A 17251-nucleotide genomic window follows, 5' to 3' on the forward strand; every position below is an offset into this window, starting at 1 on the left:
TTAATAGCAGAATATTTTAAAACAAGTGAGAGCAAATCTCCTGAAGGGAATATTGACACATTAATATTCATTTTGCTTAGAGTAACAAATCCAGTTCAGTTCTGTGTTTGTTTTCCTAAGCAAGTAAGAGCATTTCAAGAGGTATGTCTGAACAATCTTATCCAGCCATTCTTAGAAACTACATCATTTATAACTGTACTCTCTGATAAATACATAGCACAATCAGCAAAGTGACATAAATCAGCATTTAGTTGTCTTCTAACTCTTTAATTAGCTTTGTAAAGCAGTTGACTTCAATATCGTGTTTCTAGGAAACCCAGAGTACCCCAAATTAAACACTGGCAAGGATGTCTGTCATTGCTGGGAAAAAAGATCAGTAGGTATATATGGGCAGGACTGGCAGAGGATGTGGCCTACAGTTTTCTGTGGTTTCCATGCTCTTCTAGGAACCTCTGGCACAGCAAAATGACTGAAGTCATTATAAAGCTGTCTCTTGGCAGCTAGTATAAGGAATTAGTGGTTGGCTACACACACTTCATCCAGAGGAAACAACCACTTGGTGTGTGGGCAGAAACCTCTGGGAATACCCAATCCTGAGAAAGGAAAAAAAGCCTTCTGGGCCTCTATAATCACGATACCCCTTAACCTTTATCTTCTGAAAGCCTGCAACAAAGACAGCAGGGTTAATACAGCTGTTAGAAACAGTTATACTCTGTTCCACAAATTATCAGTGTCAGTGTTTTTGCTAGACATTTTGCTGTTTGGCACCAGGCTACAGATTATATATGCTCTGAATATTTAGCAAGTCTTATGTCCTTTAAACCATCCTAATGGAAATCTTTGTCTTGTGCATCAGATAGAGGTATGCTGTATGTGTGTTGTTATTTCACAGGGAGATGAATGACCACCTACCTTTTTTCCCACGTGAAAGCTCTTCTGCATACATGCTTGCTCTTACCTTTCTAGCACTTTTTAAAATCCTATTCCACTTACAGCGCACCCAAAACTATGTTTTTACTATTTTTTTTCTTCTCAGACTTGGGGCTGAAATTCTACCTTAGGGAAGAGTTTGGAGACTGCTCCAGGAAAGTCGCTTCTTTGACTGTATATGATATATACCTTACTGCCACTTTTTTTCCCTGGTCCTCTTTAGTTTATTACATGGATACACAGAAAACTGGTGTGAGACACTGACTTATTACATTAATTATTGGGTCTGAACAACTCATAGCTCCAGACTTGGGGTCTTATAGCTGGATTATGACTTCACCTGCACACATTCTTCAGGCTGCTTAATTGCCAGTCATAGCATCTTCTGGTACCTTTCTGATAAGCTGAATGTCAACAGCAAATGGTCTTTTATCTCTAATCATCACCCAGTACTGAAGTTGACAAGTTTTCTCTGGAAGAAGATCAATCTCCTGTTTTGCACCATTATGTCTTCTGGGTGGAGTTTTAGTCCTGTTCCTACTCTTCTATGTCTTTATCTCTTTTATCATTGTCACAAGAACAACCATAAAACCTCACACTCCTGTACTTGATTTCCATGAGATGCTGAGTGGTTACTTCCCTGAGAACTGTAGGAAGTTGGAAGTTCCTCTCCTTGGTTGACCTCATTCAGAAAGTTTGTTGTTCTTTTAGGTATGTGGAAAGAGAAGTGAGACACGAGGTTACTGAAATACTTGAGAACTTTGCTCTAGGTTTTTCTGCAGTGTTTCTCACAGGCAAGGTAAATGCTAGAGAAGTTCTGTTCAACCTGAAACCATGGCAAAGCTATGGTGCAGTTTCATGTCTGCCCTCTACCACTATGTTTGAGATAGAGATGGAGCTTTGTCATTGACGGCCCACAGCCCTGAGATAAAGAAATCAGCTTCACTTAGCAACAACACAGCCAAAAGCAGATGTGTGAAGGTGAGATGACAAAGTGGCTGAGACAGCTGAATGAGCTCACTCAGCTTGACTCTCTGCTGCCTTCACCTGTGCAAAGTGGATGCTAAGCTTTACCGCTCATGAACTGCTTTCACTCGCCACAGTGGTGCTGTTTTTCTCTTGTATTTCTGTCTGTCTGCCTCCTTCTTTAAGATCAGATGTCCAGTATAAAAACCTCTTCACAGAGTAGCAAAGGAGACATGGTTCAGTGATGGATGAGAAGCTCAGAACCTGTGTAGAGGGTGCGTGAAATGACTGATGATGGTAGAGCAGGCATTCAGCTCTAGTCGCAAGCACATGGCAAGCCTTTTCTGATGTTGTCTATTGGCTTGTTTCCATTATTTTCTTCCTGTCTCTGTAATGGAGTTTATGTTTGCTTGATTAATGTATCTTGGTAATTGTGGTAAAATGTTTGAAAACTTTGTATTTAGCATTTTAGCCGGTATGAGAATGAATGGGAAGAGGCAACATCTTCCCACCTGTTTGTGAAAGCTTAAAGCCTTGTAGCTGGGACAAACCCCTTTGAAGTAATAGGGGTGATTTCAGTAGGATATGGAATATGGCCTTGAATTTGGGGTTCAAAGGACACCTTGAAGGCCTCGCTGCTGTCTCTGCCTCAGTAGCAGCATCTCATTGGTGTCTCTCAACTGCATGCAGCTTTCATGGAGATTGCAGAAGGGTGGGGGGGAAGAGCTCAGTCTCAATTTTGTCATGTGTCGAAAGGAAAACACACTTCATGCACCTGCTACATTTGTTTTTCATGAAATGAAGCTGTAGTTTTCCACTGAACTGTGATTGTCAAACCCCATACCACAGAGACAATCATATGGAGAGAGGGGAAGTGATGTACCCGTACCGGTACCATTTGTTGTGCCCAGTCCAGGGAGCTGTTGATTGTATTCATTCCTTTCTGGTATATGACCTGAACAGTATCAGGATGCTATCTTGTCTTCAGATGAATACATTTTTTTCCTGGGATAGTAGTTATAGAGCTTATGCTACAAAGAAAACCCAGAATTTAACACATTCTAACTTCTGAACTAAGAACTATTCTTACCTAGTCCTCAGTCACGTGGAAAGCCTGAGCTGGCAACCTTCTTTCAGTTTCCATAGTCGTCCAAAATCAAAAGGTTACTGAACTTATTTTACGAGTTCAAATTTCCAAGGAGCATATTTTAGATTCCCAGGCATAAGTTGTGCAAGCATGTCCAGTTTTTGAAACCTGAGAGGCTTAAATGTAGTGCCACATGTCTTTCTTCAACTGCACAATAAGGATAACTTATAACAATAAGTTATGACAATAAGCCAACACTGGAACTTAGACAAGGGAGGATACATGAAAGGGAAAAAATGGTTACTCTGATCTACATTTCAAAGGAGTCAAAAGTTAACCCACTATGTTGTTTGTTTGCTTGCTTGTTTTGTTTTTCAAGATAAAAATAATTTAAATAAATGGACATATAGATCTGATGAAACACGAAAATTCACAGTGACTGATGATAGATACTGCACTGAATTTTGCTTCTCTACTGTAGTGCATCTCCATTAAGGCAATTTCAGCTAATCTCACTACGGATTCATTAATCAAATGTAGTCAGGATGTCTGAAGAGAGATAATGAGAGGGGAAAAAATGGCCTGTTGTTTGGATCTTATTCTTCAGCTAGTTAGTTTGTTTATCATATTCCATAATATTTGTACCCCGATAAATAAGTTCCAGCTGCAATTAGTTATCATAATAGACAACTAGCACATTTTTATTTACTTACAAGTTCAGAATTATTCTATAAGTAGATCAATTAACTTTGTGTTATCTTTACATCGAATGCCTAAACAGATTTCCAGCCTGCAGAATCAGCTAACAGTGACATGGAAACAGGTGGACCAGTAGCATTTTAAAATTTCCTCCCTTTATCCAAAGACACAAGCATCCATGGAGACAAATTCCCTAATCCTACATCTTTTCTCTAAGCACTAACATCCTGAGTGCATACTGCAGTATCAGCAGTCCTTAGTGCCTTCCAAAATTTCTCCTCTGAAAAGCCTAAGAAAAGATTTGTTCATTTTTTACTTACTTTTTACTCATTTAGGATTACATACTGTATATCTGCCCCACATAAAGCTGTCACTATGTTACTTTAAAAAAAAAAAAAAAAAAAAAGTTGAGGTTCTAAGAGCCTGGTGGGGCTGGAGCCTGCTGAAGATGGGAATGTTTATAAGCTCTGTGATATTAACTGCAGCACTCAACCTCAGGTGACATAAAGCATGCAAAAAAGAACTTTCTGTCAGTTTTATTATTTCTAAAAAGGTTCCCCTTGAAAGAGAAGAGTGACCTTGCTCTGCTGAGCTGACATATGCCACTGAATTAATGGCTAAGCTTTGCTGTAGGGAAGCTTGCAGAAACATTACAACTCCAATGGCTGAGTTTGCTGTGAACATTAATCAGGGGAACCAACATGATGTATCAAACACTCATTTAAAAGTAATAAAAACTAACTTTCTTTCTCCCCCTCTCCACCAAGTTTCTTAGAATTAGCTGATTGTTGGTTATTACCTGTTGTCAAGGGTAAGACTGCAGTATGGCAGTAAAACTTGTATAAGGGTTTTCTAAAGTTTGCTTACTCTTAGGAAAAAAAAATGAGCTTTTGGGATGGTCAGATTTGACTGTGACTTAGAGGTTATTTTTTAATCTTGTTCTCATCTAGAAGGTCATTTGAAGGAACACCTTCCACTGAAAATGTCCCTTTCCTTGGCAAGGAATGCACAAGCTGCCTTGCATCCTCGGTGACTCCCTGGAGGCAGGACAGCTCCCACGATATGCATGAGCAAAGCATAACGTAGGCAAGGAAGGGCTTGCTGCCATTGAAATAACTTCTGTGGAGGATCTTATGGTGCAATGGTCAAGTCGAAGAGGCTCTGATCAAACTACTGTCTCACCAGGCAGGAGTATTTTCTGCCTATCCTGTGTTTCTCCGCTCTACAGTGGGTAGGTGAGCGCGCTACAGTTGGCAGCTGTAGCCACTCTCCGGCTTTCCAAAAGGAACAGGAAACCCCTCAGGCAGGCTGTGTCTCTACAGGCTATTCTGAGTGTGATCTATGTAGGCTCTTCATTGCCTGTTCTGCTGAGCATTCATGGCAGTCACATTCCCACCTCCTTTGGGGGAGTGTGGTGGCTGCCCCGCTCCGGGTGTGCTGGACAGCCACAGGGGTCCCTTTAAAACTGACCCCTTGGGGGCTGTGTTCTTCCAAGCTCGTCATTGGGCATATAAGTACTTTTGTCTTCACTGAAAGCCTGCAAACGTGCTTGTGAGTAATTTCTCTCGCACAGGAAATCCAGCCAAACCCTGCAAGGTCAGGACCTAGATAATACACAGCATTAATAAAAGCATGCTGTATAAGTAAGCAGGGGAAGGGCTTTAATTGAAGCTAGGTGATTCGGTTTTAAAATATGAGAATTTGTCTACCAATTCATCTGGTTTGAAGAGGAGAAAGTTTCAGGAGAGGGAAGATGTTGGTATTTAAGAGATTAAAGATCAAAGCCCGCAATGCTTACGTAGTGTTTAACCAATCTTTTCTCAGGCAGTGCTCCCCTTACTGCAGTGATGGTTTTGTGGAGGGTGGATTTCAAGGCTCATCCCTCAATGATGTTTCTGCCCATGTGTAAATCAAGGGTAAAAAAAAAGGATACGAGGGAGGTAGAAGTGCACATCATGCCAAATCCTTAACTGTCATTTTCATAGCTCCTTTGAGTTTGTCACACATCCTTAACCTTCTTTTAAAGTCATTTTCTTTTCATGGTTTTGTGTGCCACTGAAAGTCACTTTTAATTAAATGTCATATAAATAATAAAGTCTTAATTACATAATTATTGCAAATACCTGTGTGCACACTCCCAGAATTGGACAGACTGCCAGAAGAGCACTTGGAGTGACTTTTCTCACCAGGAACTGGGAGTGCTCTGCCGTAACTGGGCAGGAATGATGGTGCTCAAAATTCAGGGTCAATGTTCCTTTAAAGAAAGAGGAGTCAGGTCCCTTCCCCCCCTTGCACATTTTGCAACACTCACTTGCACGAAACTTTCCTACTGTTAAGACTGACGTTTCTTAAATTAATTCCTTATTTAGTTCCTCACAAACTTGTTTAATCAACACAGCACAGTTTTTGCCAGATGAAATTGCCGTTTTGCTTGGACATCCTATGTGGCTTGCCTCTTCCTGAGGAAGTCTTACAGACCTTACAAGCTATCTCAGTGTCGTTTAACTTCAGGAATGGTAGTTTCCCCCTTGCTCTCAGCTGCCCCAGGGCCTGCCCCATGCGAGGTGCCTCTTGAAAGCGCTAGAGACGGGTTTCTGGTGGAAACTCTGACGTGCGGGCTGGGTTATCTGGAACTACGTGCTTCGTGTCAGCGGAGCTTTAGGCTTGAGAGACAGAGGCTGGTACCAGGTAGAGGTACTGATAAAACAGCTGCTCAGTGTTTACTTTGGAGAGCACAGTTTGTTCACCTGGAGGAGTGTTAGGTGCAATTAACTCATTATTTAATCCAGTTTTTCTTTTCTAGTCCTTTCCCATCATTAAAATGAGGCGGTTTTTGCTCAAAGTCCACTTTGCTCCCCTCTCCCCCCACCTCCATGCAGTTACTGAATACCAGGCCACGATAAAATTATAGAGTCATTTTTAAGCCAGTTAAAAATACCAGTTCGGTAGATTGCTCTATTTGAGTTAGCAAGAACAAGATGTATCTTTTTTATTGCTTTTGACTGGTGAAGTACAGGGTTTAGGCCATGTTTTGTGTGAGCCATATAGTTATATTAATAGATTGGTTAGTGGTCAGAAGTTCTCTATGTGTAACTAATGTGTAAATAGGAAAAAAAATCCCTGAAATAGAAGGTCGTGGTGTCTTCTCTTTTGTTGCTTCTCTTACTCCTTAGAGAGTTGCTTAACCTTGTATGCAAATTCTCATTCTTTATACAGAAGCTAGGGTTTTTTTGGTAGTGGTGTTCTTTGGGGTTTGTTGGTTGTTTTTTTTTCCACAGAACATCCAAAAAACTAAAAACTGCCATCTTGCCATCTCGGAAAGTAGGAGACAATTCTTTTGATTATCTATGTAACAAGATAAGCTAGCAGAGTGGAAATATTCATCCCTACTTGGTAACTCTTAATTTCATTTTCAGAGTAGTTTCCTCCTTCTGAAGGGACTAGGACCATTAGAGAACAGAAGAAATGAACCAAAATTTGATCTCCACTTGTCTCCAATCAGAGCATCAAGAACAGGTTGTTCTCTTGAGGGCTGCTGTGGCTTCTTCCAAGAGAGAGGGAAGAAGACAAGTGTCGGTGGCACGCAAGGAAATTGAGCAACATACTGAGTTCCCTTTTTGTTACTCCCAGTGGCCACATTTGCCCCTATACAGCTTACACTGTTTGGGTAGTCTGAGGATGAATGGAAGCTAAAAATGAAAATGCATGGAGGAATTGGAAAAGATTGACTTGTGTGAGAGGGGTCAGTACGAAGCCATTGCATCATGCTGGACTTAAAAGATATTTTGAACAGGACTTGAACCAAAATATAATGGGCCAGAATTTCTCACAGCAGGGAACCAGATGTCTGAGCAGCGTGAATTGTCCAATGGAAAACATGAGATTAATATCACCCATAATGATTTTTTAGCAGGATAACTGCTGTCAGTTTTGGCTCAAAGGCTGTCTTTAGACACAGAGAAGCTCTGACTAGTTTCTCATAAGAACTATCTGACTTCTATAATATGTCCAACAAGGGAAGAATGTTTTATAACTGAAAGACATGTAATTCACAACCTGTTGTTGTTGTTTTACTATTTGCATACCATACCATACTATTTTCTGGGGAAAATTATAGGGTATTTACAGACAAACCCAACCATCAACTGCAGACTGTCCAAATTAAAATAAACGACAATTACATAGCACTTATCCCTTTAAAGGGATTATTTAAAGTTCCTGGATTTCAGGGAATAAACAATATAGGAGAAGATGGAAGGAGGATTTAAAATACTGAAAAGCATCTTTGATATTTTTTATTATGCTGATTTGGTATACCGAAAGGGAAGGGATGAAAGTTTGTGCATTGATTTATAGAAAGTACTTGATCGGTCCTTGTGTGGGAAAACACAGTTGTTTCTCCCCTGCCCACGCCTCCACTGGATATTACTGAGCAAATTCCTATTTGCTTAACATATCCACTGGTAGCTCTTGCATGAATTAAGCGAGAAAAACCACTTAACTTTATAGGATGGTATCAAAAGTCAATAGCGTATTTTCTCCTGGTAGCTTTGCATTTACTTTAAAAGCCTCCCTTCACCTGGAAATAAGGCCTGTCCCTATCTTCACAAAGTAGGTGTTCCCTGACACTAATGCAGTGACTGACACTACTGAAACTAATAGTTCCATTCTCTTTGCAGCCAGGAGCTCCTAAATCTGCTTTTTGTTATCAGTATAATGGGGTTGGATATGTTTTTAAAAGGTGGTGCCTATTGATTACTTAATGGAAAAAGTTAGTATAGAGAACTGCTGAAGCAGCCCTATTTAGTGCTCTCCAGTGCAGCAAGACCATTATCTACAACAGTGGAAATCATCCTGTAACCCTTATTAATATTTAATAAGGATGAAGCAACATTGAAGTACACTACAAAACAGCCCAAGGCTTCTGCACATGTAGGATATAAGGTTGTTTTGAGGGTTGAAAACGAATAACTGATTTCCCTGTGCTCAAGCTGTTTATAGGTAACACCAACAATAAACAATGTTTTTCCTCTTGTTCCTTTTAAAGTATTTGCAGCACATCTGCACTTTAATATACAGTTATTCCTACTAGACATATTGAAGTGATTGAATGCAACAGAAAGGTCAGTGTATGTTTAGAGATCGCTGTGGGAGACTATTTTATACTTTCCCGGTATTGCTGTGAATCCCAGCCTTCCTCCCTATCCCTCTCACTCCATGCTGCAGGGCACATTTGGCTGGGTTGACAAGCTAGTGAAAGGTGTTAATCCTGTCTAATAGAACCATAATCCTTGGGGCTGTGTTTTTATATCATACTATTGAGCTAACCCCTTGTCACAGGATATTGTTCATCTACTTGATAGCAAAGTTCTTTATGGGAATTTTAGATAAAATTAAAGTGTGCAATCCAAACAACCCCACAATGTTTAGCCAACAGAGATTTTCTGAGAGATTACAATCAATTAAGAGGAGAGCTGTGTGGGTTTTTTCATTTTTTTTTCTTTTTTTTTTTTTTCCCCTCAGTGAGTAGTAAATGTCGTTTTACTTGTCCAAAAATATTCACAAATCTGGGTCAGTTTCTTCAAATAACCTTTGGCTGGAAATATTTTTCAGGTTAGATGTGCCCAGAAATGTAGGGGAGAAAAAAAAAATGTTATTTCTCTTTCTCTTGAGCTGCACTGCTTAGAACATGGAGCCAAAATGTGTGTACACTTTTCTCTTCCCTTTGTCTGTGCTCAGGCCTCTCCCCCTGCTATGCTGACATTAATTTTTTGGGGGGAAGGTGGCAAAGCTGGTTAATAAATAAGTTTGGGAAAACAGGGAAATATAACAGCAAGGAGCTTTTATTTTCAGTTGTGTTCCAGGGGATGCTGATTTTCTTCTTCTCAAATGGAGATTTTAAGACAAAGTATTTTCACGTGGCTTCCTGTAGGGGTTTTTTTTCACTTTTTTTTTTCCTCTGCAGACTACTTTTAGTTTCAAAGTGGCTACATGCAAGAGAAGGGAACTAATATGGAGAGTAACCCTGTGATTTATGAGCAGGGACTGAAAAAGATGGGATCCTTCCTGGGTGGAAACACCTATGGCTGAGAGATTTCTCCTTAACTTCTCTGGAAGCAGGTCCATGCCAGCATTTAGCATGACTGAAGTGCAAAGGCAGGCAAAGGGATGGCCTATTAAAGCAGTCCTTTTCTCCTCCTCTTTTGTTGCCCAAAGGATGATCTACCTCAGTTGCTTCTGAGGCTACCTCTTGGAAAGTTTTGCCTGGTGAAGAAGATTGGAACTATGTAATAGTAGAGCCAGGACCTCACAGCTCTCTTGTGTTCCTGTTTGGAAAGCAAAAGGAGGTAGTTGGAGATTCCAGGTGAAAAGGGCACAATGGGTCCTTTAGAAACCTGGGGGAAATGAAAAGATGACTCGCGTTGCTGGGGGTGGGGGAAGAAAGCAATGGAACAAGGAACTAGTTTGGCTGAAATCAAGGGGACAAGGCAAAAGGATGAATAAGTACAGGAAAAGCTGTACTTAGCTGTACTAGCCAGGTAGTCTGAAATCGCTTATTAAATCAGTCAGGATGTATTTATTTTGTGGTTTGCTATTTAGTTCAGGGTTTCTTTTTTTCCTCCAGAGAGGATTTTGAATACTCAAAAATAGACTGAGATGATATTGCATCGTATATAATAGTAAACCCTGCTCAAGTATTCTGATACTGCATTAAAGACTTTCATTTAGTATGGAAGAGTGAAGTACTTAAAAAAAAAATGAGTCATTCTGGATTTAGCTTTGAGTATTGGTGAAGACATAAAAACAAGCTCTTAAAGACACTGTGGAGTGGATAGACGTACAAATTCTGGCTGTTATTAGAGCCACACTTAAAGGGACTTCTGACTTGCCATCAATGCCAATTTTATGCATTTTGCCACCATGGGTAGCTCAGTGTCAGACAGCTCTGCCTGAGCATGTCTGACAGGTATTTCTGTATGACCTCTCACCTCAAAATCTGCTGTGCCACTTCCCTGCTTTCCATGCCACTTATCCACATGCAGAAAGGGTGAAAACTGGAGGGAAGTAAGAGCAATCCATTCACAGTCTCTTAATGCACAGCTCAGGTGATGCAGCTTCTCTTCTGCTAAGTAAAGCTGTGACATGGGAAAAAACTGTACCCATTTATGTTTAAAAATCAGACATTCTAATTGGACAATTGAGAAGAAAAACATGAGGCCTGCCTGATTATTCTGTTACTCCCTCTGCAACGTATGCATTTTAGACAAGATGTATTTACAATCCTCGGTGGTCCTTGCTGATTCCTGTTGGAAAAGAACCATAAATAGTTTCCCCAGCTGCAAAAGTACACTGTATAAATTGTCACAGTTTATACCACCGTGCCTGGGTCTATAGCTTGTATCATATTTATGGAAACAGCTTTTTTCCTGAGCTCTTAGCCAGCAGTGTTTCTGGCCTACAAGTAGCGCATAGGTATCTGAGTGTAAGTAACATGAAATAGATGTAGAAGAACTCCTAATCATATCCATTACCTAATTAGTATTTGAAGTGGTATTGTTTCTCTTGCTAATTTTTCTGCTTCTGGCTGGACAGTCACAATTTTTTTTCCCCTCACAGTCACCTTCTAGTTGGTTTCTAGCTGGATGTAGCAGTTCACGGTCCACTGATAGAGGAGGAATTTTTAACACAAACAGATGACTTGACAGTTGTATTTAAGTCTTAATAACAGAACAAAAGACCACCAGTGAGTCAAGGTTTGTCTTCTCCTCTTTTACAGCGCACAAGCAGCTTTGGAAGCTTTGACCGTTTCAGGCACCACTCGATATCAAAGACAGATGATTCAGCTGAGGTCTGTATAACACAAAGTTTTAATTTCTTTAGTTCACTTTCCCATGACAGTTATGCAAAAACATTGGGAAACTAATGTGTACATTTTACACTGGTGGGAACTTTGCTCGTGTCCCTGAGCCTGTCTGGGTGAATGAGGCCTTGCCAAAATGAACAGGACAATCACACCTAAACTTTAGTACTTTGGTGTGAAGATTAGAAACAATTTTTAAAAAAACCACAGAAGTACACTTCACAGTGGTGCATGCCTAAAGTAACCAGCACTTTACAAGTAACCCACAAATATGTCACTTTTGTTTTCAAGACCCCTGCAAAAATCCCCTCAATTCTTATTTGTATTAGTGGCAATAAATAATGGTAAACAACATTTTATAGCATAAAATATACTTTCTTTCTTTCATTCACACATACACTGTTTTGCTGCAAACCTGTTTATGTACATGATTTCCCAGGAAAATGGCATGACTGACTTTTATCCTGCTAACTGTATTAGTGTCCTTAATATTTCCCTGTAATTTCTATTCCACTACACTGCATTTTACTTTCATGGTGAGTTGTTGCTTACTCTTTTATTTCAAAACAGATCTCTGAGCTGGAGACTATTAGTGACATTGGAGAAACAGTACAAACCAAAGCAGCAAATAATGGAGGAAGTCTGAGTAAGAAGATGAGAGCCATCTCACTCACCATGAAGAGAAAGATGGGTAAAAAGTACATCAAGGCACTCTCTGAGGAAATGGTAAATACAGCCTAAGAGTCTTGTGTTTGTTGACAATGCATGTGAATCAAAAATTTTCTGTGAATTTCTCCCCTTCATGTTTCAACTGTCATCACCTATGACAATCCATAAAAACAGGGTAACACACACTGAATTAAACCAGGTTTTGGTATGTACCCTTTCTTTCATGTGCATGTTAGCGTACATATACACACACAGTATCACATGGTAAGGGACTAAGTGGAGTTTTACATCACTTAATTTCACTTTTTCATCAAGTATTATGTGTACAAGCAGTGCAAAAAAATGTCCTGATATGGACAGAAGGGAATATTGACTGAACCCCATTGTCAGTCTCATACTTAAGTTGTAAAAAAAGCCCCATTAGAAGAATTTGTCTTTCAATACAAGAAATATTTCCAAAGTCCATTTTGTAAAGGTCAGCCAGCATCCCAGAGAATGACAACTCATACGCCTTATCTCCTTTTACCTTATCTAATCTTAGTGAAACTATCCTTATTAAACATAAAAACTTACTGCAAACCCTGTTTTCTCAATACATTGTGTCAGTGAGCTCCAAATTAAAAAAAAAAAAAAAAGAAAAAGAACTTGTCACACTTAACAATCCTAAAAATTCTAGCTACTCTGCATCCTATCCCACACATGTGTCAATATCAAATAAATAGGGAAAATAAATAAGAAATCTCACAAGTAGAAAACAGTTTTTCATAGGATACCTTTAAACAGTTTTAGGAGGTCAAAGGCAAGGATCCTTATTTCATTAGTTTAGGTTTTTTGGTTGTTTTTTTTTCCCCCTAAACTTTGAGAGGTGGCAATCCATGTTGTTTATATTATATTTTTATATTTACCATCTACACATTTACGGTGACAATTCCCATTATAGAAATTCAATGGATTATCTGGTTGGACACACATGTAGCATGATCTCCTTTCCTGCAGGAGATGATGACAATCAATACCAGCCCCCTGGTTAAACTATGGGTAGTGCTGCTGGCTGGTGTAACAAGCACAGTCCTTGTTGAAAACCAGTATAGTCTCATTTCAGTGCCATGCCTGATATGTGCCTGTACGGGCCTCTACTTCATCCATACACCATCATCTTTGCTTCACTGCATCATTATAACTAATGAATAACTAATATTTCCCCAAATATAATGTAACATCCTAAGTACTGCAGGAAATTTCAGTTGCATCAGGATATCGTGCACACTGACAATGTGATGAAATCTGCTGAAGAAACTCCTTCCTTTGAAAGCTCATCACTATTTCATTTAGCTGCTACATCGTCTCTAACTTACCTGTGACCGAAATATGGGTCCTGTTGTTTTGAACAGGCTTGTGATTCCTGAGGTGTGAGGTAGTGGTGTAAACTCAAGGGGCCAATTTCATACACCATTAGATTTTGTGAGAGAAACCTGCATCTGTTAGTTCTGAAATGCACTGGATTTTGAGGCCAACGCATAGGTTGGGCAGCATGGTGAGCACAGTGCTGGAACACACCAATGTCATACGTGTGTGAGAGCTGTCTCCCGAACGCCCTGGCCACGGTTTTCAGAAGTTCAGTGCAAAACACAGCTGTGTCAGCTAGAACTTCACCACGTGCTTTCAGGATTGAACTTTACATTTTCTTCTCTGAGACAAGTGGAAAAAACCACCTTGTCTGGCTACCTACAAATTTCCTGTTACAAGCTTTTGTCTCTGCCATGGTATATTGCAGCCTTCCAAGAGGGAGAATCAGAGTAGCTGTTTGGGCAGGGGTGGAACAGAGTGAGACAGAGACAAGACAGGGAATTTCTCCAAGGTTCTAGAGGTGAGTGCTGGGCACCCATAGTACCAGGCATTCAACTTCTAAAATGCTTTCTCTGACAGAGTGGTTCTTAATAAAGTGCAATGATGAATTAATCTCCAATGATGATTTAAAAAGAAAAAAAATATGTTTATCTAAAATACATTTCTTGGGGGTTAACATCTGATTTTTGTGTTAAAGAATGAAGAAGGAAAAGATGACAGTGATCCTGGTGGTGGAATACACACTGAGAAGGTATCCCTAAAAACCAGTGACTCTTTGGAAAGTCTCTATAGTCTGAACAGTGGCCAGAGCTCATCTAGTAAGTACAAGATATCCATACTTCTTATTCAGTCATTGGATCAATATAGTTATTGTTTAAGTCTGCAGTATCAGAGCTGGTGATGGTAGAGAGCTCTTCAGTCTGGCAGACAAAAGTGTAATTTGATTAAATGGGTAAATTGATTAAATGGGTAGCAGCTAGGGTAGATATAGCTCTGTCCAGAAAGAAGCTCAGTGTTTTCAAGAGTGGAAATATTAACTGAATTTAAAAAATCGTGTGGATTATAGGGGATGATGCTGGTAAATATACCACAAATTTTTTGTGGGGTTATCACTGCTATGGTGCTGTCACCCACAGGGTTGCAATCACTGGGTGCAGCCACAGAAACATCCTCTCTGTGAGTAGTGGCTCTGAGTTCATCCTTTGCCCCGCAGATGAGAGGCAGACAGTGAGAGGTCTCTCTGAGATGACAGGTGGTGGGGGTCTGACCTGGCAGCTTCAGGTCATGATGCAGAGAGACACAGCCCGCTTGAAATCCACTGAAACCCCTCCCAACAGGGTAGTCTTGGTCAGAGGGCAGATGAATCTCTGATGAGAAGTTTGCCTCCACCTCTCCATATGCTGGTCTGCTGTGGACATTGGCTGAGTAGGCCACAGTTAGCCATGATGACATTGCAGTGCCATCCCTGCAGGCACTGCTTGAGCCCTGACTGCAGACTGGAGCTGCAGTCCACACCATTTGCACTTAGCAGTTAATCTGGCCCTGAGATGGAGCTGTGCACTTAAGCAATCATCTCAAACAAAACCATTTTTATGATCATTTTCTATGATGTGATTTGTGAAAATCGTATATGGGAGTTTACTTCCAACACACTGCTGCTCTTATCTAAAAACATATTTGGATGGGATATTGCAGAGCTTGCTCAAATTTGCTTGAATTACTCTGCTGATATTTTATTGCTCAACTTGGATAAAATGACAGGCAGAAACGTTGATAAGATTAAAATTTCCCCCTGCAATGCAGGTTCTTTGATGTTTCAGCTAGCTCTGTAATGAAATAAAATAACTTCTACAGTACTTGTTTTCATTTCTCTGAATAAACAGGAGAAGTTCAGCAGAATTAATTCCCAAAATTGCACTTTTAGGGTACACATTATTAATCTGCAGAAGTAATATTTCAAAAAGTCTGTAAGTAAAATGTGTAGTCTATTAGTATCATCACCAGAAAAAGATTGCTGTAGGGAAGATATTAATGAAAGATCTCCTACTCATTTTCTTTGGTCTCTTGTAGTATGATTTTTATTGAATGTATTTATCCTGGAAAGTGTCAAACCCACATAGAGTACACTCTGTCTCTGATTCTGTGTTTTTAAACACTTTCCTCTCGGCCGCTGGGCAGAATTGCATGTCTGGGCACTTGGTGCAGGAGATCTCTCAACTTGACTGTCTTTCAGGTGGGGTGACCAGCTGCTCAGATGGAACGAGCAACAGGGACAGCCTCCGGTTTGATGACGAGGTCCCCTACAGTGGCCCCTTCTGCGGCCGGGCCAAAGTCCACACTGACTTCACACCAAGTCCTTATGACACCGACTCTCTGAAAATCAAGGTAAGACAACCACCTGGACTTCCTATTTCCCAGAAATGCTGGGGGGGGGGAGCATTTCTTACATGTGAAGAATATGTTTACTGATGCATTTTTAACTGTTAAACACATGTAACACTCTAAAAGCAAGACCTGTCTGGTTTTGCAATGCTTCTGTAAGGACTTAGTTCAGACAATGCTGCAAAGCCAACTGCTGTTAAAGGCCTTTTAAGGCATATATTCCAGGTAGGTACTCCATCATGGCATCTACGTAGATACCACAGCCTTCCTCAGAGTAAAATACATGTTGCTTCCCACATACTAGGTCTGGAGTAAGACTAAAATCTCCTGGAACGTGCAGTTGTCTCCCCAGCTTTTTCAGTCACAACCAGGATATATCAGAAGCTCAGTGGCACCCATTGTCTTCAATAGAAACTGTTTGCTTTTCCATGAAGCTTTTCTTTAAGCCTACCTTTGAACTATGAACTTTCTTTGGCCCAGACACGGCAGGGGTGTCTGGGCTGTGTGAGTGAGGAAAAGGAACAACAGATGTGGGCCTAGGTGAATACTACCAAAAAAAATCTGGTGCTTTTCTTCTCCTTCTATTCACAAACACATTCAATATCATCATCCTTCTGACTACTCATGTCTGTAAATCTGGACCACTTTAGCACCTTCATATCCAGATTATATTCACACTTCAGGACCTTTTCTTTTTCACAGCCTCTTCTTTTTGTCAAAATCCCCATCTGTATCTCATGCAGACTCCGTCTTCTCCTCTCTGGCCTAACCTACAGCCATTGCAACGCTGGTACTTGCAGTCTTCACCATTTGCACTCCACTTCCACTGACATCTAGGGCATTTCTTTTAAAACAGTTTAACTGTAAACCAGCAAATATCTGCGGGTTCATATAGGTCCCCTTTTTAGTCACTGGGATGGTGTATTTTAGAATTATAAACTCGTACTTATGGTTGAAAACCCCCATATTTATTTCACAAGATTTCAGTACCCTGAATCTGAATTCAAAGTGCGTCTGCAGCTTGGCTTAGAGCCACTGCCTAATCTTGATCTGCATCCACATCTGAAGTTCCTGACCCTGCATGAGTGTGTAGAACGTGTGCTTATAGAGCTTTAAACAAATGTTTGTTTAGTTTCCGTTTCAAACATGCTCACAGCTCTGAGCTCCATATTCTAACAAAACCAGGTCACCAGAACACAGTCAATTTTGTACTTGGGTTTCTACCAAAACTAGTGTGACCACTTGACTTGTAGTTTCCTGACCAGACCAGAAAAGATTTAAAAGTTTTGTAGTTATTAACATATATTTTT

The 17251-nt window shown here is 40.2% G+C and overlaps 1 protein-coding gene across 5 annotated transcripts in view; it reads left to right on the forward strand.

Moving 5' to 3' along the window:
- LOC113949788 (SAM domain-containing protein SAMSN-1-like) overlaps positions 1 to 17251 on the forward strand; it is an 84862-nt gene that overhangs the window by 55140 nt on the left and 12471 nt on the right. For 3 of the 5 annotated variants that reach the window (XM_027648798.1, XM_027648799.1, XM_027648800.1), the window contains 4 exons: positions 11460 to 11531; positions 12114 to 12269; positions 14257 to 14377; positions 15793 to 15944. In XM_027648798.1, coding sequence (XP_027504599.1) covers positions 11460 to 11531; positions 12114 to 12269; positions 14257 to 14377; positions 15793 to 15944 — 501 coding nt within the window. Of the gene's footprint in view, positions 1 to 10026; positions 10047 to 11459; positions 11532 to 12113; positions 12270 to 14256; positions 14378 to 15792; positions 15945 to 17251 lie in introns of those variants that run through there. The other 2 variants (XM_027648802.1, XM_027648801.1) reach the window with 2 other exon arrangements.

The sequence above is a fragment of the Corapipo altera genome, unplaced genomic scaffold (assembly GCF_003945725.1).
Source record: "Corapipo altera isolate COAL_440 unplaced genomic scaffold, ASM394572v1 58, whole genome shotgun sequence".
Lineage (NCBI taxonomy): Eukaryota > Metazoa > Chordata > Aves > Passeriformes > Pipridae > Corapipo > Corapipo altera.